The following is a 20,712-nucleotide window of genomic DNA, read 5'->3' on the forward strand; positions in this document are numbered from 1 at the left end:
TCTAACGAAGTCAAGCAGTTCTGAGTTTTAGCTCTGCAGGAAAATAGTTGAAGGTTTCAGTTGTTTAAGATCTGTGTGAAAACCATTCACATACCAAAATCAATTGACATTTTCAGTTTATTTTCAGAACTCAGCCTTTTAAATTTTAATTAATAATTCAAACTGTTTCGCAAAGCTGCAATTTACCTGACCCCAGGAGAAATCAGAGCTTGTTTAGCCTATGAAAATCTGAGCCTGGTTTGCTCCGGGGGGGGTCAGCCCTGGAGTCCTGAGCACACTCTGCTCCTCTTCAGGTTTCAGTGGCAGAGCACAGTGGCTGCTGCCAGGGGCACACGGCTGGGTGCGCGTCCTGGGAACATCCTGGGCTCGGAACACTGCGGGGGTTCACCCAAAGGTAAAGATCTGTAATGCCTGGGACTGATAGCCAACATTTGGGAGAGCAAAGTAGGGGGGAGCTAACAGAACTTGTATTTTTTCCTTTCCCTTGGCAGTAAGGGGCCGGAGGGGGAGGTCATCCTTCTAGGAAGGAGAGCAGAGCCAGTTACCTGCCCACATCAGCTGCACAGCGTTGCATAAGGCCTCGTTTAGTAGCAGGTAATGATCTTAATTTAAGCATGCACGTCCCTGCCCTCGCCTCGCTGCTCTGCATTATGGGCTCGCGAGTTTGCTTATGCTAAAGGGCAGAACAAAAATAAATTTCCATACTCCCAGGCATGTTCCATCAGCCTGTGTTGGAGCATGGGCCAGTGTCCAAATACTTCGGATATGAAGTGAATTTGGGCTCCAGGACAGGCTCAGACCTGCTCATGAAATTGCAGGGCGATGACACCAGGGTCCTGCTTTTATATTTGCAGTTGACTGGCTGCCACCACTGGGACCCCCAGCTGTGACAGCAGAGCTCTCTTTTAATGTGCTGGCTTAAAGATGACCTTGGCTTTCCGTGGTCAGCAGGGACAGAACACTCTGTTTTGTGTTACTGTTGAAGAGGAACTGGAAATTCTGAATTAATTGGGTGGAGCTGTAGCTCAGGTAGACAAAGATTCTATCTTGGTTAATTTTTTTCATGTAATGATTTTTGTTTTGGTCATGTAGGCTGAACACCCACCCCAAGACAGGGTGTTGTTTTCAGTCTGGAGCCGGCTCTTGCTGGAGAGCTTCGCTAGGGCTCCCCAGAGCCGGCACAAGGGACTGTCCCGCTGGAAGGTGCCCTCCCGATGCCACCGCTTGCTTCGGTGCACCTGAAGCTTTTGCCGGCTGACGGGGCGGGGTGGGATGGGTGTATTTGTGGGGTACCTGGGGTGTGCTCCCCCTGCCCCGCAAAGGGACGGCGATGGCAAGAGCTCGCAGCGACGGCAGCTGCTGCCGCCCACCGCTGCTGCCGTCCATCGCTCTCCCGTCCCCGCCGTTTGTCCCGGCTGCTCGCGGGGCGCTGAGGGCCGGCGGGCAGCGGGGCCGTGTCCGGGCGGGGCGGCAGAACTACAGCTCCCAGGGCCGCGCGGAGCGGTGACATCATGTGCGGTGCCTGGGAGGTCACATGCCCCGCCAGCCCCTTTGTTTTGAGCGGCGCTGGCAGCGCGACCGGCGGCGGAGAGGCCCGAGCGCGCTGCACCGCTCCGGATCGCACCGCTCTGCTCCGCGCCCACCGCCCGGCCCGACCGACCCCAACCCTGACCACGGCCCCGGCGGCGGCGGCTCCCGCGGGGCGCAGCGCGGCAGGGCGCGCTCCCGGCTGTGAGTGCGGGGCGGCGGGGCGCGCTCCCGGCTGTGAGTGCGGGGCGGCGGGGCGCGCTCCCGGCTGTGAGGGCGAGGGTGCGGTGCCGCACGGCGGGCCGGCAACCCCCGGGGAAGGCGCGGAGGGCACTGCGGGACAGTCGGGGCGCGGGATAGGCCGGCACCGTTAGTCGCCGCGGAGGGGACAGCGCGGCCGGGACTCTGCTGGCAGCGCGCGGCGGTGGTGCCACGTTGGGGTAGGGCTGTGGGCAGCGACGGGGCCCCGGGGCCCGCGGCGGTGCGTGCCCTGCGGTGTGCGGTGCTGCTGCTGTTGTTGTTGTTTCTGTTATTTTTATTGGTGGTGGTGGTGGTGTTGATCCCCCGGCGGGCGCTGCGCTCCCGGCCCGGCGGGCAGAGCGGGCGGGGGGCGCGCGGAGCCCCCGTGGCCGCTCCGTGCCGCGGGTCCGCGCGAGCCCCCCGAGCCCCCCGCGGGCGCGGATTGGCCGCGCGGGCGGGCGGGGGCGGGGCCGCGGGCGCGGATTGGCCGGGGCGCGGGGGGGCCGCGGCGGGGCCCGGGGTGAAGGTGAGCTGGAGGGCGGGCCGGGAGGAGCCATTTTGTGCCGCCGCCTCCGGCCGCGCTTCCCGGGCCTGGGCTCGGTTTGGGTGCCGCGCTGTTCCCTGCGGCGGCGGCTCCCGCGGGCTCCCTGCCCGGCCCTGCCGCGGCTGGGCGCGGGCGGGTCCGTTCTGCAGCTTTCCCCGCCGCGCTCCCGGTCGCTTGGGCGGCCGGGCCGTGCTCCAGCCCGGCGGGCGCTGCCCCTGTCGGGTGTGCTGGCATCTGGCTGAACTCCGGAGCCCTGGGAACGCTGTGGCCGGGGCTCGGGGTCGGGTTTGGTTCAGCGAAATCTGAATCACGTGCAAGAACGACAGCGAAGCCAAAGGGGAAGGATTGGAACTTTTTCACTGTTTCTTACCCAGACATGAATAATACTACGCAGTGTGCTTTTTCCGTACTTCTTTCCCCATTTAAGTTGTTTTTTTTTCCCCTCTGAAGGACCTTTTCCTTTACAAAACGGTACATAAAGGGTTCTGCAGTTTCAAGGTGTCCCTTTTCAATGCTTGTTTTTGTTTTGTTCTACTTAATAATCGTGACTCTCATGCTCAAATCAGTTCCTGTTTTTGCTGGGTGACTTTTGAGGCCACTTAAGGCGTTTTTGTGTGTGTGTCACTAGCTCGGATTACTGTTAAATTTTGACATTCTTTCTTTTTTGGAAATCACTATAGTCTCCTGCATTATAATAAAAAGTTTCTTCAGTTGAGCTCTTATGTTAATTAGTTCGATCACAGTCAATTCTTGTTTACTAGTTAATCAGTATTCTTAAAGACTTCATCTTAGACATTCCAATCCTCAGTATCCCTTGTAAAACAAGAATTTTTATTTAAGAAAAATTCTTCAAAACCAACAACATTTTTGGTCTTTTTCACTCCACAAAGAAAGATGAAGGAAGGCGAAATGTTGCGTTTGTTTTTCTTGTCAGAGGGAAAGGTTACGCTCTTTTTCCCCACGCCCTCTTCCTTTCCAAACAAGAAGAGCACGTGCGGTGGTTCAGCCCAGGGCTGCGGGAGAATTTGTTCTCCCTGCCCCTCGGGGTCTGTTCTCCCTGCCCCTCGGGGTTCGTTCTCCCTGCCCCTCGGGGTTCGTTCTCCCTGCCCCTCGGGGTTCGTTCTCCCTGCCCCTCGGGGTCTGTTCCCTCTGCCTCTCGGGGTTCGTTCTCCCTGCCCCTCGGGGTCTGTTCCCTCTGCCTCTCGGGGTTCGTTCTCCCTGCCCCTCGGGGTTCGTTCTCCCTGCCCCTCGGGGTCTGTTCCCTCTGCCTCTCGGGGTTCGTTCTCCCTGCCCCTCGGGGTCTGTTCCCTCTGCCTCTCGGGGTTCGTTCTCCCGGCCTCTGGGGATCTCTTCCCTCTGCCCCTCGGGGTTCGTTCTCCCGGCCTCTGGGGATCTCTTCCCTCTGCCCCTCGGGGTTTGTTCCCCACCGGCCCCTGGGGTTCGTTCTCCCCTGCTTTTCAGGGTCTGTTCTCCTCTGCCTCTCGGGGTTCGTTCTCCCGCCTCTGAGGGTGTGTTCCCCCCCTGCCTCTCGGGGGTCTGTTCTCCCCTGTCTCGGGGTCTGTTCTCTCTGCCTCTCGGTAACCGCGCACCTGAGGCGTCGCCACCGCCTTATCTCCCATCACAAAACCAACCTCAGCTACAGTTCCCAGGCCTGGCACGAAAACACCGTTCCCGTGCTGGGCTTCGGTTCTGGGGGGTGCTCGGGTTATGTTCGGGGTTCAGCACCCGGGACCGGCCGGTGCTGCCGGCTCGGCCCTTCCAGCGGCTCCCTCTCTCCCCTCACAGGCGGTCAGCGCTCCGGCCTCGCCAGGTGCTGGCAGCGGCAGACGAGGGCTGGACATCGCCTCCCTGGCAGCTGCAGGAGCCCAGCGCAGCCTCAGGTACTCGAAGCTCACCCCGAGGGCGGGCTCCGGGGCTGGGGCACACCTGGGGACAGGGTGTCGCTGGAGGGCCTGGCCGGAGCTCAGGGACACACGGGAACCCGGCTGCTGGCACTGCTGAGGGTGAGGGGAGAGGGGAAACGCACACTGGGGGCTGCAGGAGGGGAAGGAGGAGTTCAGTGCAGCATAACAGTATTTTATGTAAGGGGATTCACTGATAGAAGGTGTCAGGGTGAACGTGTTACAGACCTCTTCTGGCAGCCTGTGAGTTGGGCCTGTAGGGTATTTCTGAGGAGCAGCTTGTGTACACAAGCTTACAGATAGTGTAGGTGAAGGAAATAGAGGAACCTGACCTCGTGGTGAACCCAGCTTAGCTCAGAAATACGTGTGTGTGAGGTAACATCCATGTCAGAGCCATGTCTGTGTTTGGAAATAGTTTGTAAAACCTGTTGAGTATACATGTGATTTGTTTTTCTTTTCTAGTTTCTCAAACTAAACTAAATGCTTAAGATCCTTCTTGACCCTTGCTCAGACAAGCAATCCAGTGGATATTGTATTATTTTTTGAGTTTTGATCAAATAATTCCCAGGACTTGTCTTTGGGGAAAAAACCTGTATTTTTCTTTTGTTTTGTTTAAACTTACTGAAGAGATCTGAGTGTTAAATTCTGTGAATGACTGGTGTTTTACAGTGCAGGGTCTGTAGGCAGATAAGGCATATCTGCATCCAGGAGAGGTGCAGACAGGTCTGTCCTGCCATGTTTCCCCCCTTTGCAGATATCCAGCTCAGCCTCAGGCACAGGTTCCCCTCTGCTTTTCCCACTTTGGCAGCTGGAAGGTGACATTTCAAAACTGCTAGAGCAAGATTTGCAGGAAGGCAACACGTAGATGTGATAGAGCTGAGCATGTGACACTGTTACTGATAGGCTTGTGAAATTGTTTTGCTGAAGCAAACCTGCAGAAGTAATTAGCTGGGCAGAAATTGGAGGAAAGTACATTTAAAAACAGTATGTTCTGCACTGGAGTTCTTTCTCCTTTTTAGTATCTTATTTGTGATTTTAAAATATTTGTCCCCTTGAGTAGTTTTTACTCTGGATTTTTTTTTTCATTCTCCCATTTCATTAAACCATGAGGACATTAATAATAAAAATCGTTTGCTGACCACTTATTTTGTGATGTTCCAAGCATAAAGAAGACATTGCTTCCTTCAGTGAGCAGTTGTAGCCCAGAGCCCTTGTTTCTGGTTATTAATGATTGCATAACACAGTGCTGTCTTAACTTCTCACATAATGAGAAAGATATCATCTTGAAGGATTTTTACTTAGTTGCTGTGTTTTGCCCTCTCATGCAACATCAGGGTCTTGCTTTTCATTTCAGGCTGTCTTTGGAGAAGGTCCATTACCTTTTGTGAAATTCATCTGATTTAAATCTGTGATGCTGGAACTGAGCCTTTTGTGTTTATATTTATATTTGCATTGTTGTATTTCCCTTTGCTGCTTTGTGTCTGCCCACTTCCTCATGCGAGTAGTACCTGGTTAGTTGCAGCTGAAGTTCAGTGCAGGATTTTGGCAGCTGGGGGTGGTTGGTGTTGTTGTTTTGTATCGGCAGTGTCATTCCAGGGTGAGGTGGTTGTGCAATCCGTGGGATAGAATGTCAGCTACAGATCAGATTGTCCATTTGTGCCTCGTTAGTCCCTCTGAAGCAATCAGTTATTAGATAGGCTCGTTGCAACAGCGTTTTTCAGGCATCAGTGTGACAACTGGTCCTATTTTAAGTCAAATTAAAACTCATATTTTGTAGGGTAAATGAGCCCCAGACCAAGAATCTACCTTGTAAATTTGTGTAAAAAGTTTTACTGGGAACGGGAAAGTTTTAGAGCCTCTTTTCTCAATGAGTGAAGGGACAGCCTGCATTCTTTCCTTGCTGTTTGCTCAGATGGTGCCTTTTAAAGGTGCTGTGTAAAAAGGCTGTTTAAAAAAAGCACGTTCATTGTGTTCTATATTAAGTGGTGACGTGGCCAGTCTGGGACTGGGTAATTGCAGCTCTGAGGATGGGAGCTCCTCAGGAAATGAAGTTGCCGTGAGGAGTTGGTGTTTCCTGACTGTGGATTCAGGGAAACTGAATAAAATCTTGGGAGGCATGAAAAGAATTTCCATGAACTTAAAAATAATTCAGTTTGTGGCATTGTGGACGTACAAATAAATATTACAAGCATTTGGAATTGTGCCACTGCCAGGCCCAAGAGGGTGCTTTGCCAGCCTTTTGCTACCTCAGTATGTCCTGGTGTACATTCCTCCAGGTCATTTTTAAGGTCAGGAGAGGCAAAAAGCCCAGTTGGGGTAGATTGATTGCTCTCACTAACTCTTACGCGCATTGTTTGCAAAGTCAGCTGCATTTTCTTCACCTACACACTTTAATATTGGCACATGCTAACGTTTGAGTATTTGATTTCTGCAACTTCAGTGTTCTGATAATGTGTGTGTTTGCATGCTGGGAGGAACCTTTGCACTTGTACTTGAAACTGGAAGGTGGTCAAGGAAAAACTTCTGCTAATAATTCTTTGCCAGTAGTGCTTTGGAAACACAAAATTTTGCTGTACTCAGCAAGTTGCCCTTTGTTCATGTTTCCAGTAATTTTACACAAAAAATGTAGTTCATCTTTCATTCTGTTTTGTGTGCCAGCAGTTTACAATAATTTTTAATCAAGTCAGATTATCGGTGAACTAATTTTTAGATGTTAGGAGTGAGCAAGTAAAAACTTATGGTCAAGGTTACTTGTCGAGATCAGAGGTTATTATTTAGCTCTCGTGTTATAAGACTTCATTATGATAGACTTTATAATGAAAATGAGTGGTTACTCAATTAATTTTTTGTTTTTAAAATTTCAGTCTTCTCCCCCCATCCCCTTTTTGGCTAGTGCTGTTATATTAGTACTTTGGAGGCTCCAGCTGAAATGAGGATCACACTGGGAAAGGGAAAAGTTGAAGCTGTTGATCATTATTCAGGACATTTTTGGCTTCTGTTAGCCCGGTGATCTGCTGGAGCTGAGATCTTGAGATTTTTTATCTTGCACAGCAATGCAGTACCAGCCATTCTGGGACAGTCAGAAATTGCCCAGCATGTCCCAGACAGCTCTTTTCTGGGTATGTTCTGCATTTAACACCTGGCAGTGCTGCACTGCCCTGGGCAAGGTGCACACTAATTTGCCCTGTGCCACCTCCAAGAAAGGTCACCAGTTCTTAGAGTGAGCAAACAAGTATCGTGTCTAACGCCTGTGATGCAGCTCAGAGTGTGTCATACTGAACACTGAGGTGTTTTAATTTTTCAGACCGTTGCACCGAGAAGGAGAAGCTCTGCAAGTTTTTCTCAATGACTCTATAGCCAACTGATGTAACAATGGTACTAATATTGGGACGCAGACTGAACAGAGAGGAGAGCGGGATACGAGATTCCCCTGCAACCAAGCGGAAAGTCTTTGAAATGGACCCAAAATCCTTGTCAGGCCCTGAGTTTTTCGACTTCTCCTCGGGATCATCCCACGCAGAAAGCATTCTCCAGATCTTCAATGAATTCCGCGACAGCCGCCTGTTCACGGACGTCATCATCTGCGTGGAGGGCCGCGAGTTCCCGTGCCACCGCGCCGTGCTCTCGGCCTGCAGCAGCTACTTCAGAGCCATGTTCTGCAACGACCACAGGGAGAGCAGGGAGATGCTGGTGGAGATCAACGGCATCTTCGCCGAAGCCATGGACTGCTTTCTGCAGTACGTGTACACGGGCAAGGTGAAGATCACCACGGAGAACGTGCAGTACCTGTTCGAAACGTCGAGCCTGTTCCAGATCAGCGTCCTGCGCGACGCCTGCGCCAAGTTCCTGGAGGAGCAGCTGGATCCCTGCAACTGCCTGGGCATCCAGCGCTTCGCCGACACGCACTCGCTCAAAACGCTCTTCACCAAGTGCCGCAACTTCGCGCTGCAGACCTTCGAGGACGTGTCCCAGCACGAGGAGTTCCTGGAGCTGGGCAAGGACGAGCTGATCGATTACATCTGCAGCGACGAGCTGGTGATCAGCAAGGAGGAGCTGGTGTTCGAGGCCGTCATGCGCTGGGTGTACCGCGCCGTGGAGCTGCGCCGGCCCGTGCTCCACGAGCTGCTGACGCACGTCAGGCTCCCGCTGCTGCACCCCAACTACTTTGTTCAGACTGTGGAAGTGGACCAGCTGATTCAGAATTCCCCAGAGTGCTATCAGCTGCTGCACGAAGCCAGGAGGTACCACATCCTTGGAAACGAGATGATGTCTCCCAGAACTAGGCCACGCAGGTAAGGGAATTCTTTTAACCCTTTTTTCTGCAGAAGGACATAATTTGATGTACTGATGTTTGATATATGCTTGCCTGGAGAAAAGTCTCTTGCAGATTATTTTACTTTGCTAAACTGTGGAGCTGCTGCAGTTACACTTTTGTACTTGCCCACATGCATGAAGCTCACATGTCTGAGGATGTGCATAAATGGGGCCTTTTACACAGAGCACTTTGTTGCTCTGAAAAAAGGTAAGTGAAGTTATGTTACCTTGCAAGTAAAATACTTTCTTAAGGTTCATGTTTGCTAGGGATGATCTGAAGTTACTTCTTACAGTAGCAGTGTCTTGAAGAGAGCTTACTGTGACTGTGCTGTGGCAGGAAAACCACTCCATTTCCCCAGCTTTCTTTTTGTAACAAAGTCATGTAAATGTACAGTATACCACAAAGGATGTGGATGGGGTATTATGTTTTCAGAGCATTTCCTTGCTACATCACAAATATTTTACAGATGGAGTAGCACGTGTATTCGTAATAGACAGCAGAGCAACAGGTTGTTAACTGTAAATAAACCAAATATTGTATTTTTAAAGAATCATGAAACAGTTCCTGAAGTATTTTGTGCTCATTTGGTGACATTTTAATAATTCACAATTGCTGCTGCTTAATAATGTGTTACACAAATAGGTGACTGAGGTTGCAAGAAATGAGGAAGAGTCCATTAGTGGCATTTATGAGCAATGGCTATTATAAATTTTTTCCTGAAAAATATTTTCCCTGCATCATGTCAACGATAGTAGAGATGATAGTTCATGGTTAAGTCCAGCTGATTTGAGCAGTTTTTAATAAAACTGTATGTTACATTAAGGTGATGCAACGATGGTCTAGACAGATTGTATTAGGAGTTACTCCTCTTTGTTTACTCTTACTCATATGTGATTGCTCTACTGTGACTCTGCAGGGAACCTTTATTTTTTTGGCAGGTGTTAAAGCTTGCTTAAGGGGAAAAATAAACCACTTGGCAGTGTTTGCCCCATTAGTGGCTTTCCAGTCCTCAATCCTGCCATGAGAGCAGAAATTCATCCTGAAGTCCCTGAGCCCTGCTCCCCCCCAGGCTTTCTGGGCTGTGCACTGCCGTGGGAGGTCCTAGCATGGGAATTGCTGCAGTGCTTGTTCCTGGGCTGGAGGGAGGGACCAGGGGAACTCAGACAGCTGGAGGGGGCTGTGAGCTGCAGTGTTTGTTTGGTTTGGTGTTTGTTCTGCTTTTCTTACTCACTTGGCTGAGGAAGGCAAATACACTCAGGAGTTCTGTCAGTGTGGGGGATGTATGTGCTTGAAATTCTGAATAACCCAGAGTGGGGCTCTGATGAAGTACCTTGCCTAACACAGGTGATTTCTGAAGCTGGGGGGTTTGTTGGTTTTACTGCTGAGTTTATTAAGCTGCAATGGGAGTTTGAGTAGGTAGGAACAAGAGAAGTAATTTACAAAGAGAAAATCTGGCTGGCATCCCAGCAGGAATTTTTTCCCCTTTTCTATATTACATTCATGGAATAGTTCTTTGTCATTTGTTTCTGTTGTCTGTTTGTTTCCGTTGCCTATAGCAAAAAGGGATCATATTTTGAAATAGTTGCCAGGTCCCCCTTCCCCCATGTTTTCACCAGCCTTTTCTGGGCATTTTGGGGGACAATGGAGAGCTCTTTCCTTTTTTCTTGCCTTCCTCCAGTATCTTTTCTATATAAACTGTTTCTAAAAGGAGACAGGCTACAGGATAAAAAATTCCCACACCAGTGCTTTTAGTGCAACTTTGGGATATAAATTGTGATCACTTGTATGGATATGGATGCACCCGTGGGTGAAATGTGTTCTACATGTTTTTTCAAAGAACAGACTACATTGCAATTCAGTTTGATTTTTTTTTTTTTATTTTTGAAGCCAGTGAAGAGTTACCCGGCAATTTAAGAGTTAAATAAAAGTTTCCAGTGTGGCATAACTGTTGTCTTTGCCACTAAGGCATCCTTGGCAAACGCAGGTCTTTCTGAGACAGCCTTTCAGGTATGGGCTTGCGACAGTGACATCTTGAGGCTGTCCCTCCTGCTCCCCAGCCTGTCCTGTCCCTCCTGTTGTTACACACCAGGTCTGCAGGCTGAGGGCAGGCCGTGAGCAGTGACACACTCCCGTACCCCAAACCGTGTGTGCTTTGGGTTATCTTCAGACTGTCATCAAAGCTGCTGTTGGGCTGGCTGGTACCTGCACCTGAGTGTGCTCTCAACCAGAAATTAGGTTGTTTACACATTTGAACATGTCCTTTTTGGTTGCCTTTGGAAAGCTTTAATGGTGTTCCTTCTTTTTCCCACTTGGAAATGGGATTCTATGTCACTTTGCATTTTCTCTGCTACCTCATGTACTACCCAAAATTGATTTAACAGCGAGGAAGAAAAAAGTAATGATTTACCAGAATTTGTCGTTTGTTTGAATTTCTGTAATTTGTTTTCTGAACTTACCATGGTTTTGAATGTGATCTGTTTGAGCTGCCCCAAGTTCTGCTGTCCAGCTCATGCTGTGCTGGTCGTGTTTTCTCCTCAAGAGGTGTGTGTGGAGCTCAGGACCCCTGGAAGGCCTGTCCTTGGGAATGCATGGAATTGTGTGGCACTGATGATTGTCTTCCACCCCTTCACTTCTGTTGAATGCCCCTGTTCTTGGTGGGATGCTGTCTCCCCAGTGGTTACAGCCCATTTTAAACTGTGTTACTTTGCTCACACTGTTGCATCTGAGGGCTACAAGAAGGGCTTCCTGTACCGCTGGTTGAGGTCACAGCTTTTTCTAACCTTCATTTAAATATAGCCTTAGTTCTTTTCTGGAATTAGCCTTTGCCTGGATGTTCTTTTTGTGTATTCCTACCACATTTTACTTTTTTTAAAAGTGAGTGTGCACTCTGTCATTTGAAAACAAAAATTTTGAACTAACTATAAAACCTGCACAGTGCGAGACTCATTCAAGAAAATACAATGGAGAAAATTTCTCTTACCTGAAGAAAGAATCTGGTCATATAGGTACTAAAATGTTAGGAAATTTTTTTTGTTCTCTTTGGATTTGAAATACTGTGCTAAATGAATATTTTCTTGAAAAACCCCATTTCATAAAAAGCTCTCTCTGAGCAAAGTTGTTTGGTTCATTTAGTTTTAAACCAAGGATTGATGATCTGTCACAGTCATCCTTTCAGTGAGTGAATGGAGGCCTCAATTCTAATCTAGAAGGTAATGCACAGGCAAACCTCTTTGTACACAATTAGCTGGTGGCTTTGGGCTTGCTTCTAGGGCAAATTATGAGTGTCTTGCTTTTAGGGAAGTTCTTTTCCTGGGTACTGCTTTGTTGGCACAGGAAGTTCTCCTCTCTTACTCTTTGAGAGATTATTTTCAGAGTTGCTCCTCAAAAAAGCAAAAACCAGTAAACAGTAAATACATAGAAACCAGGAAGGAGCGTGACTGCAAAGCTGAGCAGCTGACAAGAGTTTCTTCTGACAAGTTCAGGTGTGTAAGTGCCATTCCTCAGACACATCTCATTGTTCCCATCCTGTAGGATGTTAGCAGTTAGCATTGCCTTTGCCTCTTTACAGTATTCTGGGTAAAAACATGCATGGAATATTTCAGTTTGGTGTGTGGTGACAAGGAAATAGAAGGGCTCACGAGTTTTATTCATGATGTCTCAACACAGGGAAAGCCTCATCAGGATTTATAGGTGAATATGTGCATAAGTTCATGTTGGGAACTTGAGGGACAGATTGTGTAACTTTCACCTCAAATCCAGTCATAAATCTTTTCTTCTTATTTTTGAGAGAAGACTGTGGTATTCAGCAATGGCATGAATGTCTGCTTGATGAGATACCTGTTCACAGTGGGATCACAGTACAAAGCACAACACAACAAAAAGGCTCATCAGAAAATAAATCAATCTTACATTCAGTTTTGCTTAACTGACAGCAGTCCTTGAAATAACTATGTCAGTGCAAAGTGCTTTAATTTTAAAATGCTCTGGAAAGAAAGTTTGACAAATGCTGACAAGAAATCAAAAGTCTGAGAGGGGGAATAGAGGTGGTCACAGTTTGATTTGCACATTAAACATAGTTGGTTGATTCTCTACATTCAAATGTACATTAAGTTCTGTTAGATAAGTGTTGTTGCTGTTGTGAATATAGAATATGTATAGTGCAGAGGCATCTGGTTAGTAGAACAATAATCAGTGTGTGTGGAATAGAACTTAAGTCTGTATGGGTACATTGCAATCTGTCTAATGCCTGATTTATTCCCACTGAATTGTAGTTTTTGGTTTTAAGTTTGATTTTTTCTTTCAGTATTCCTTAATGTTTCCTCCTGTCACTGCTATTTTCTGTTTTACTGTGCACTGGCTCTAAGGTTTTTTGGTTTTCCTCATTTTAGTGACTACACTCCTCCTGCTTTAAACACTTGGAAATTTAGGTGCTGTAAAGTATTATTACTTTTGTAAAGCTCAGGAGGGGGAATGAAGACTGATTTCATTGTGGAATAGGTTGTATATCTCATTGTCTCTGGCTTGGCTTGAACTCTGTTTCTGATCTACATGTACAGTGAAGGAAAAATATTATTATAGTAAGAGCTTTCTATGTTATTTAATGACATGGTTTTTACACAGAACATTGTGCAGTGCAGCTCCACCACTTACACAGGACTCCTGTCAGTGTGGTAACCTGCTGTGTAATGAGACAGCTGGAAACAGTGAAAACCTGTTTGCTAAATGACTCTTTCTTCTATTTTCTTTTTTCATTGTTGTTAGGAAATTAAAGCTAAATAGTATTTTTTCTGATTTTCAACGAGTTTTGAAGACAATGTTGTTTGGCCTCCATATACTAATAAATATCCCCTACATCTGAATTTTCTGTGTTCACTTTTTTAGATCAACTGGTTATTCTGAGGTGATAGTTGTTGTTGGAGGCTGTGAACGAGTTGGAGGCTTTAATTTGCCCTACACAGAGTGCTATGATCCTGTGACAGGAGAGTGGAAGTCACTGGCCAAACTTCCAGAGTTTACCAAGTCTGAGTATGCTGTGTGTGCTCTGCGGAATGATATCCTTGTTTCAGGTGAATAATCCTAAACTATTCAAGGGTTCTTTCTTTGTTTGGTTGGTTTTCCTTGTGTCCTGTTGGTGGGGCGTGCTTGTTTTGGTTTGTTTTTTAAGTAGTGTGGAACATCTTTGTACTGTGAACTTCTAGAAGCTCAGCTGAAAGTCACTTGCTGCTGTGAGCACCAGCCCCAGCACAGTCTTACTGTAAACAAGTGTTTTCTGGAGTTCTTGTTTGGCATGAATCTGCAGTTTTTTACAGCTGATTCCAGGACATCAATTGTGTTTAAAAAGACCAGCTAAAGGCTTTGAAATACAGCAGGAGCCTGAGTGCAGCAGCAGCTGGGAAAACTACAGATAAAAAATCCCAAGCAGGCTTCTCCCAGCAGCACATTCAGGCCTTTAGCAAGGGGAAATTACAGGTGCAGCTGGTGGTTCAGCCAGCAGGCTGTGTGTGTTGGTTTAACCAAAGCAATTTCTCCTCAGGTGTGTGTGCCTGTGTCATTGGAACAGAGTGAGGAGCCACGGAGATGCTCACAGAGCAGAGGAGGGGGTGGGAGGGATGTGCCACAGGCAGGGCATTTCTGGGGGTCTCATCCAGGTCTCAGCACTACAGGAAATCTGAAGGGCTTGGGCAGAAGCCATTAACATGCATTCCAACTTCAGGGAATAATCTGGTGTGATCTCAGCATTATGGGAAAGTGTGAGGAAAGCAACTTACTGTGTGATTTTTATCTTTGAAATCCACTGCAAATTACTTATTGAGTGTAATGTATAAATACTGGTAGATTCTTATTACATCCCAGAAGGAGATGTAAAGTTTTCACTGCCCACTCTAGAGAAGCATGTCAATAATTAGCATTATCCATTCAATAATTATTCAGATTGGCATATGTTTCATTTAAAGGTGGAAGAATCAATAGCCGGGATGTCTGGATTTATAACTCTCAACTTAATATTTGGATCAGAGTTGCCTCCTTAAATAAAGGCAGATGGAGACATAAAATGGCTGTTCTTCTGGGTAAAGTAAGAGAAGTATATCTTAATTTTTTTATAGTGGGAATGTTTGCTGTATATAAGGAAACAGAGGAGAAAATACTTAAGTATTACTTTGTATTTCATACCTAATAACTTAAAAAATATATTTTCAAGTAAAATACTTCAAACAATTAGGCTTTTCATCAGACACTACCCATGGACATGATAATCATCTTACTGCTCATCTATTTTTTGGGGTTTTGTTTTTTCATCATTGAAGTGGCTTATTTCAAAGAAGCAGTTTTTTGGGAAGCAGAGAAGCATCTGGGCATCTGGATTTGCCTGTGCTTCAAAATGCTGTCTTACATTTATATTGTTATTAGCAGAAACTGATAGTGCTCTGAAATTAAGCAAACGCATGTCGTGTGGAAATGGGAGGTTTTGCTATATTTTGAAGGCAAATATGCCTGACTATAAAACCACTAGCAGGGACTCCCTTACTGAAAGTTAGACAAGATGTGCATGTGGTGTCACTTGGTCTTCTTAGAGATGAAACGTGCAGCTAAGCAAGCAGAGGGATGAAGGTAATCACAAATAATGAGGAGCTCTGCTTCCTAAATATGAAAGAAGAGACAAGAAAGTAGAGTTTACAAACTGAGAGGAAGAAATACTTCAGTAAGCAAGTAGGGAAAAAGCAAAATGCCAGAAATGCAAAGGTAAACTCAGATGGACGCTTGCTGCTGTTGTTGAATGTTATCTAAAAAAAGAGAAATACAGAGGAATGCCTTTTCTAACAAATGCTATTCAAAGAAGAAGTTTCTACTGCAGTATTAATAATACTGTGCTTTGGCATGTGTTTGCAGTGTCATTCCACATGTGACTGAATGGAACTCTCCAGGGAGTCTTTACCTGTTATTTTCAGACCATGTTCTTCTCCTCCTCCTGTGTATAAATAAATGTGAGCAATGTGTCCCTTGACGAAGCCAGCAGATCAGCTTTAGATTGATTTAATGTGATATTTAAGTGCAGTAGCTGCTGCAAACACAAGCTGATGTGCTGTCACCCCTGTGTGCAGGTGTACGTGGTGGGAGGATACGATGGGCAGAACCGCCTGAGCAGTGTGGAGTGCTACGACTCCTTCTCCAACCGCTGGACGGAGGTGGCTCCCCTGAAGGAGGCTGTGAGCTCCCCAGCTGTCACCAGCTGTGTGGGCAAACTCTTTGTCATCGGGGGTGGCCCTGATGACAACACCTGTTCTGACAAGGTCAGTTGGCTCTCTTGGGTTGCATCTTCTATTCACAGCAAACTGGATTAAAGCCAGGTCCTGCAGGAGATCTGCTTGAGCGTTTTTGTGCTGGATGGAGTGTGGAGTTATTCTAATACAAAAAATAGTATTAGAGTAGAAAATGCTAATTTTCTACTCTACAAAAAAGAGTAGAAAATGCTAATTGAGCAATACACTGTTACTGTGGTCTTTCTCATTGGCTTCACAAGTTCTGTGAATTCTTAAGTGGGAGTGTTTGTAATCAATGTCAAATATTGCTCGTATGTATAAATTATTGATACATGGAGTTTGGGGAGGCGCTGCTGCCTTGTCTCTCCTTGTGTGACCTGTGTGGGCATGCCAGGCTGTTCCTTCAGCTGGCCTCTTAGTCTGAAAGGCCTGTTCATGTTTCCAGGTTCAGTCTTATGATCCTGATACCAATTCCTGGTTGCTCCGTGCCACCATCCCCATTGCCAAGAGATGCATCACGGCCGTGTCCCTCAACAACCTGATCTATGTGGCTGGAGGGCTCACCAAAGCCATTTACTGCTATGACCCCATTGAGGACTACTGGATGCACGTACAGAATACATTCAGCAGACAGGTAACTACCAATCAAAAACCCAAAGACAGCTGAAAGGTGCTTTTTGACATTGTTATCTTGGCATTTAATAACCATACATTTGCTTAATCCTAATAGAATCACATCTCTGATTCCATTCTTGCTTTACCTCTTCATCTGTGTAACTCAAAACATCACAGAAGAGGAAGTTTCTAAACCAGTAGCTCTTCAGCTGGCTCTTCAGCAGTCCAGGCTTTGCTTGAGAGGTACTACTGTTGGAGAATAGCGTAGTGGATGATGATTTCATTGTACAGACATTACATTCTGTTGTATGTTGTCATTTAGAAGGGAGTAATTTCCTTATAATTGATTAAAGCCTTGCAGTGTAACAGGAAGTACTGAAGGCTGTTTTTACAGTGTGAAAAAGCCCCACTGTATAGCACAGAAAGTGTCTGACCTGAGCAGTGAGAGCTCTCTCATTTCCACATGGGACACTGAGCAGGATTGAGAAGTCTGCTCAGTAGTGAAGTGTGTGTGTGCAGCAGTTACATTTCCCCGTGTTTTAAAAACACCAATCACATATTCTATAGTATTACCTAAGAGAAATTTGTTCTTTTTTCCCCAGCCTTCCCTCTGTTCCTCTGTTTTAATCTGTGTTCTCTATTTAACTGAGTATTTTTTCCGTGCCTGCTTTTGAGGAAGAAATAAAATCCTGTCTCTGTTTCAAGTAAGACATAGCACTGTCTTTTCTTGTGCACTGGTTTTAGTCATGCCTTTTTTCCTCTCCACATTTACATCCCTGTTCATTATCTGTTGCTCCTCTAAGGTGCTTCTCCTTTATCCCATTCTTTGCATTAATAGTACCTACAGTGGTCCCTCTTCTGAAAACCTTTGTTCTCTCCTCCTTTCCCTATCTCAGATCTTTCAGTGGTAAGGACAGTGTTCCATTGTTCCCTTTATCTGAGCTCCATGTAGTAAAGGCTTGGACCTGAAATAGTCTTGTGCTGCTGCTTTCCCTAATTTTTGTGCTTTGTGCACTGGCCCTTCCAGGAGGGAACATTGTAGGCCAGGCTGTTTACAGAAGGCAGTGCTGCCCTCCTGCATGGGGGCAGACACACACAAATCAAGTCTTGCTTTTTAAATAACCCTGTGTTCCCTTGTGTTTTCTTGCAACAGGAGAATTGTGGCATGTCTGTGTGTAATGGAAAAATCTATATCCTTGGTGGAAGACGGGAAAATGGTGAAGCCACAGACACTATTCTTTGTTATGACCCTGCCACGGGCATTATCACAGGAGTAGCAGCCATGCCCAGGCCAGTATCGTATCATGGCTGTGTCACCATTCATAGATATAATGAAAAAGGCTTTAAACTGTAACTTTTCTTTTCTTGAAAAAAGAAGAAGAATGAATCCAGTGGTCTGCTGCAAGACAGGCTTTTTAAAGATTCCTGAAGTGGGAATTCCCTGCCTAAGTGTCATATGAAAATTCTATCCAGTGCCTTTAGAAAAAAGGGTTAATTTAACTTACCAAACAAGTCTACAAACCTATCCAGTAAGCAGAGTTCAGTTATATCTGCTGTGGGCTCTGATATGAGAGCAGGACAGTGGTCAGCAAGTTTGCCCTATGTGTCATTAGTAATTAAAACCTGGAAAGCTTTTGGGGAAAGTGCCTTCAGCATCTGTGCCTGTGTCTTTAAAAGCAATATCTTCAAGGTGTTTCCAGTTCTACTAATGGGAAAAATGCATAAGCAAGTAAATCCCAAAGAGTCATCCTGCATCATTACCTGCAATTTAAAAAGCTCAATTACAATTCATATGCATCATTCTTAAAACCAACTAGATTCTTTTTGTCACATCATGCATGGGTTGAAATTAAAAACACAAACAAAAACAACAATGCAAAAAGCCAAAGCAAAACCAAAACACCAACAAAACACGCTACATTGGACAAATAAGAGAATCTCTGAGAAATGGTTTCTTCTGAAGGACAGACTGGCTGTTTGGTGAACTACTACAACACAACTGCTGTGATGCCTGTATAGATTAACCCTGTGGAACTTACTCATAGTGCTCATAAATGTCCAGCAGAGAAGTACAAGGCTACATGACATGGAAAAGCAGTGGGTTCAGACATGCACCTGTGAGGCAAAGTTTGAATCACAGTTTTTACCTTTTTGAATAGTATGGGTGAAGGCTGAGAGTTATGGGGTTCACTCTTTGCTCACTGCAATGTCTAAACTACTTAGGAAATAAAGGGATGTTGAACTCTGCATTCTCACAGTTTTCTGAATCGTGTTACAAATTACCTGGTGATAGAGGTGGGGACTTGAGTTTGTGCCCTACAGGTTATAAATTGTTTTTTGGATGTCTCATCTGCAGAGATGGCAGAGTATCCAGCAAGTATTTCTTGGCCTTTCTTCAGACAATCACTTACTGTAGCACAGTTAAACTACTGCATAAGCTGCTTGGCCACAGATAAAGAAATTGTGAAAAGGTTCCTCCTTTCACCAGAAAAATATCTGGACCTGTCCATGTAGCCATATGACGTGTTTTGGGTGATTCTGAAGCCTAGGAAGCACCTGCATTTTGATGTACCACCATTACTGGGTTGGGGTTTTTTCAGTAAAGGTAATTTTTTAAGTCCTCCCTAGATTTCTGTACTAGGATTCCTTATTTCCAGTACACAGTTGTACAGTTGAGGCACAAAGTTCATAAAAACTGAAATAGCACTTGTGAGATGGAAAATGAATAGGATTGTCTGTGTACCAATTTCCTGTAAATCACCAAAAACCTCAGGAACTGCCTTCCAAAGGAATTCTGAGGACAGCAGCCAGTAAGGAAATTGGTCAGTGCCAGGGCAGAAAAACCCCATAAAACCCCTGCAGAGCCAGCCCTGGCCTCGGGGTTCTGGTCTCTGTGCTTGCTCAGGAGGGTGAAAACAAGCACCATCTCTGGAACGTTGTTTGTTCCACTGGACTTTCCTCATCTGTTTTCCCAGAGTATTTCTTCATGAGATGGAAATTCTGACCCTCAGTGAAGCTATGCCAAACTGGGAGTCACCATTTTCAGTAACATGGTCATGAGTTTTAAAGAGCACTGGGAGCTGCACTTTGGGATGCATTAACTTGTAACCTCAGGAAAGGACACAAATTTCAGTTTCTGGCTGAATACCAAACACTGCTTTTGATATGGTAAGAATACTGATAAAATACAAATCATTGCATATCAGTGATGTAATCAGGAGGTCAGTCCCTGAGCATTCACATTGCCCTAAAAAGAAAATCCATTGATATAATGTAAGATAAATGAATCAGGTAAATTAATCCTTTTCTAAGTTTCATCTGTTTTGCTCACCAAGTTGTACTTTGAAATGGCAATTCCTGTCCCTGTGAATATGGTCTGTTGATTGCAATGGTAATTGCCCTGTAACTGACTGTATGTACTAACAGCATATATAGCTTGTGCCATTGTTGTAAATAAAAATGACAAAGACTATAGGAGCACTTCATTGCAGGTGCAATTTGAAAAATATCCTCCTTTCCTTTGATTTCCTCTTGTTTGTATTCAGGCTTGTAATGTTGTCATGCTCTACTGTTTTTAAACAGTGCTCATTCTGTAGGTATAGAACAGTGTCATTTAATCTGTGTTTATAATACTGCACTACTCTGTAAATAACAAGATACTGCTTTCCAAGGTTTTTAAGACTAATTTTATCATTTAGTTGTCTTTTCTTACCAATTTATGTACTGTTACTGTTACCTGTTTTTGAAAATGACAGTGTTTAATGAACCAGTAAATGCAGAAATGTAGATGCAGAAAACTTCTGCTTACAGTTCTTCAGAATGTGCTGCTTACAGTTCTTCAGAATGTGTATCAAAGCTGAACAGTTACAGGTGTGGAGCACTGCTAAATGGCAGTTACCTAAGCAATGATTTCTTTAAAACAGGCAGTGAGTTTTTCTTCTTGCTTGTTTACTCTGTAAATAATTTGCACTTATGGCCTTCTCTCTTACAACAGTTATTTTTAGATATACTAGAAAAGAACAATTTGACCTTGACGTAATGAAAATGTGCCATATTTCTAGAAGGATGCATTAATTTGGAAGTTGCATTCCTGAGCCACTTGTTCTCTAATGCATTTCACTTAGGTAGAGATGGATTCAAAGATTTAACCTCTCACTCTTATGTATATCTAGATGCTTGCAGTTTATGGGCTTGAGCAGCAAGTTGGTTTTAGTTTTTCCTTTGTCTCAGCTAGGATAGAAAATCATTAATGTCATCTACTATAATCAAATTATTTCCGTCATAAATGGTAGTAGCTCTAGAGCACCTGCA

The 20,712-nt window shown here is 45.5% G+C and overlaps 1 protein-coding gene across 4 annotated transcripts; it reads left to right on the forward strand.

Annotated features, from left to right (window-relative positions):
• The first annotated feature begins 341 nt into the window (after positions 1–341).
• On the forward strand, positions 342–20,219 carry KLHL24 (kelch like family member 24). 4 transcript variants are annotated; one of them, XM_058811831.1, is made up of 9 exons: positions 342–394; positions 492–594; positions 4,097–4,191; positions 7,517–8,504; positions 13,409–13,593; positions 14,482–14,600; positions 15,628–15,816; positions 16,232–16,420; positions 17,555–20,219. In XM_058811831.1, exons 4-9 carry the CDS (start codon positions 7,585–7,587, stop codon positions 17,753–17,755), a joined length of 1,803 nt encoding a protein of 600 aa, XP_058667814.1. In that variant the 5' UTR covers positions 342–394; positions 492–594; positions 4,097–4,191; positions 7,517–7,584; the 3' UTR covers positions 17,756–20,219. The 4 variants fall into 4 exon arrangements, with proteins under 4 accessions (XP_058667814.1, XP_058667815.1, XP_058667813.1 ...); XM_058811832.1 differs by lacking the exons at positions 342–394; positions 492–594 and adding an exon at positions 905–1,029; XM_058811830.1 differs by lacking the exons at positions 342–394; positions 492–594 and adding an exon at positions 1,656–1,731.
• Positions 20,220–20,712: the final 493 nt, after the last annotated feature.

Source organism: Ammospiza caudacuta, chromosome 11 (genome assembly GCF_027887145.1).
Source record: "Ammospiza caudacuta isolate bAmmCau1 chromosome 11, bAmmCau1.pri, whole genome shotgun sequence".
In the NCBI taxonomy this organism is placed as follows: domain Eukaryota; kingdom Metazoa; phylum Chordata; class Aves; order Passeriformes; family Passerellidae; genus Ammospiza; species Ammospiza caudacuta.

Bases quoted from the DNA above. Each gene is read 5' to 3' on its own strand.
- KLHL24 (XM_058811831.1), top strand. From the start codon at position 7,585: ATGGTACTAATATTGGGACGCAGACTGAACAGAGAGGAGAGCGGGATA. The intron at 13,594-14,481 runs GTGAATAATCCT...TTTCATTTAAAG, and splicing joins GAATGATATCCTTGTTTCAG to GTGGAAGAATCAATAGCCGG. The intron at 15,817-16,231 runs GTCAGTTGGCTC...TCATGTTTCCAG, and splicing joins ACAACACCTGTTCTGACAAG to GTTCAGTCTTATGATCCTGA.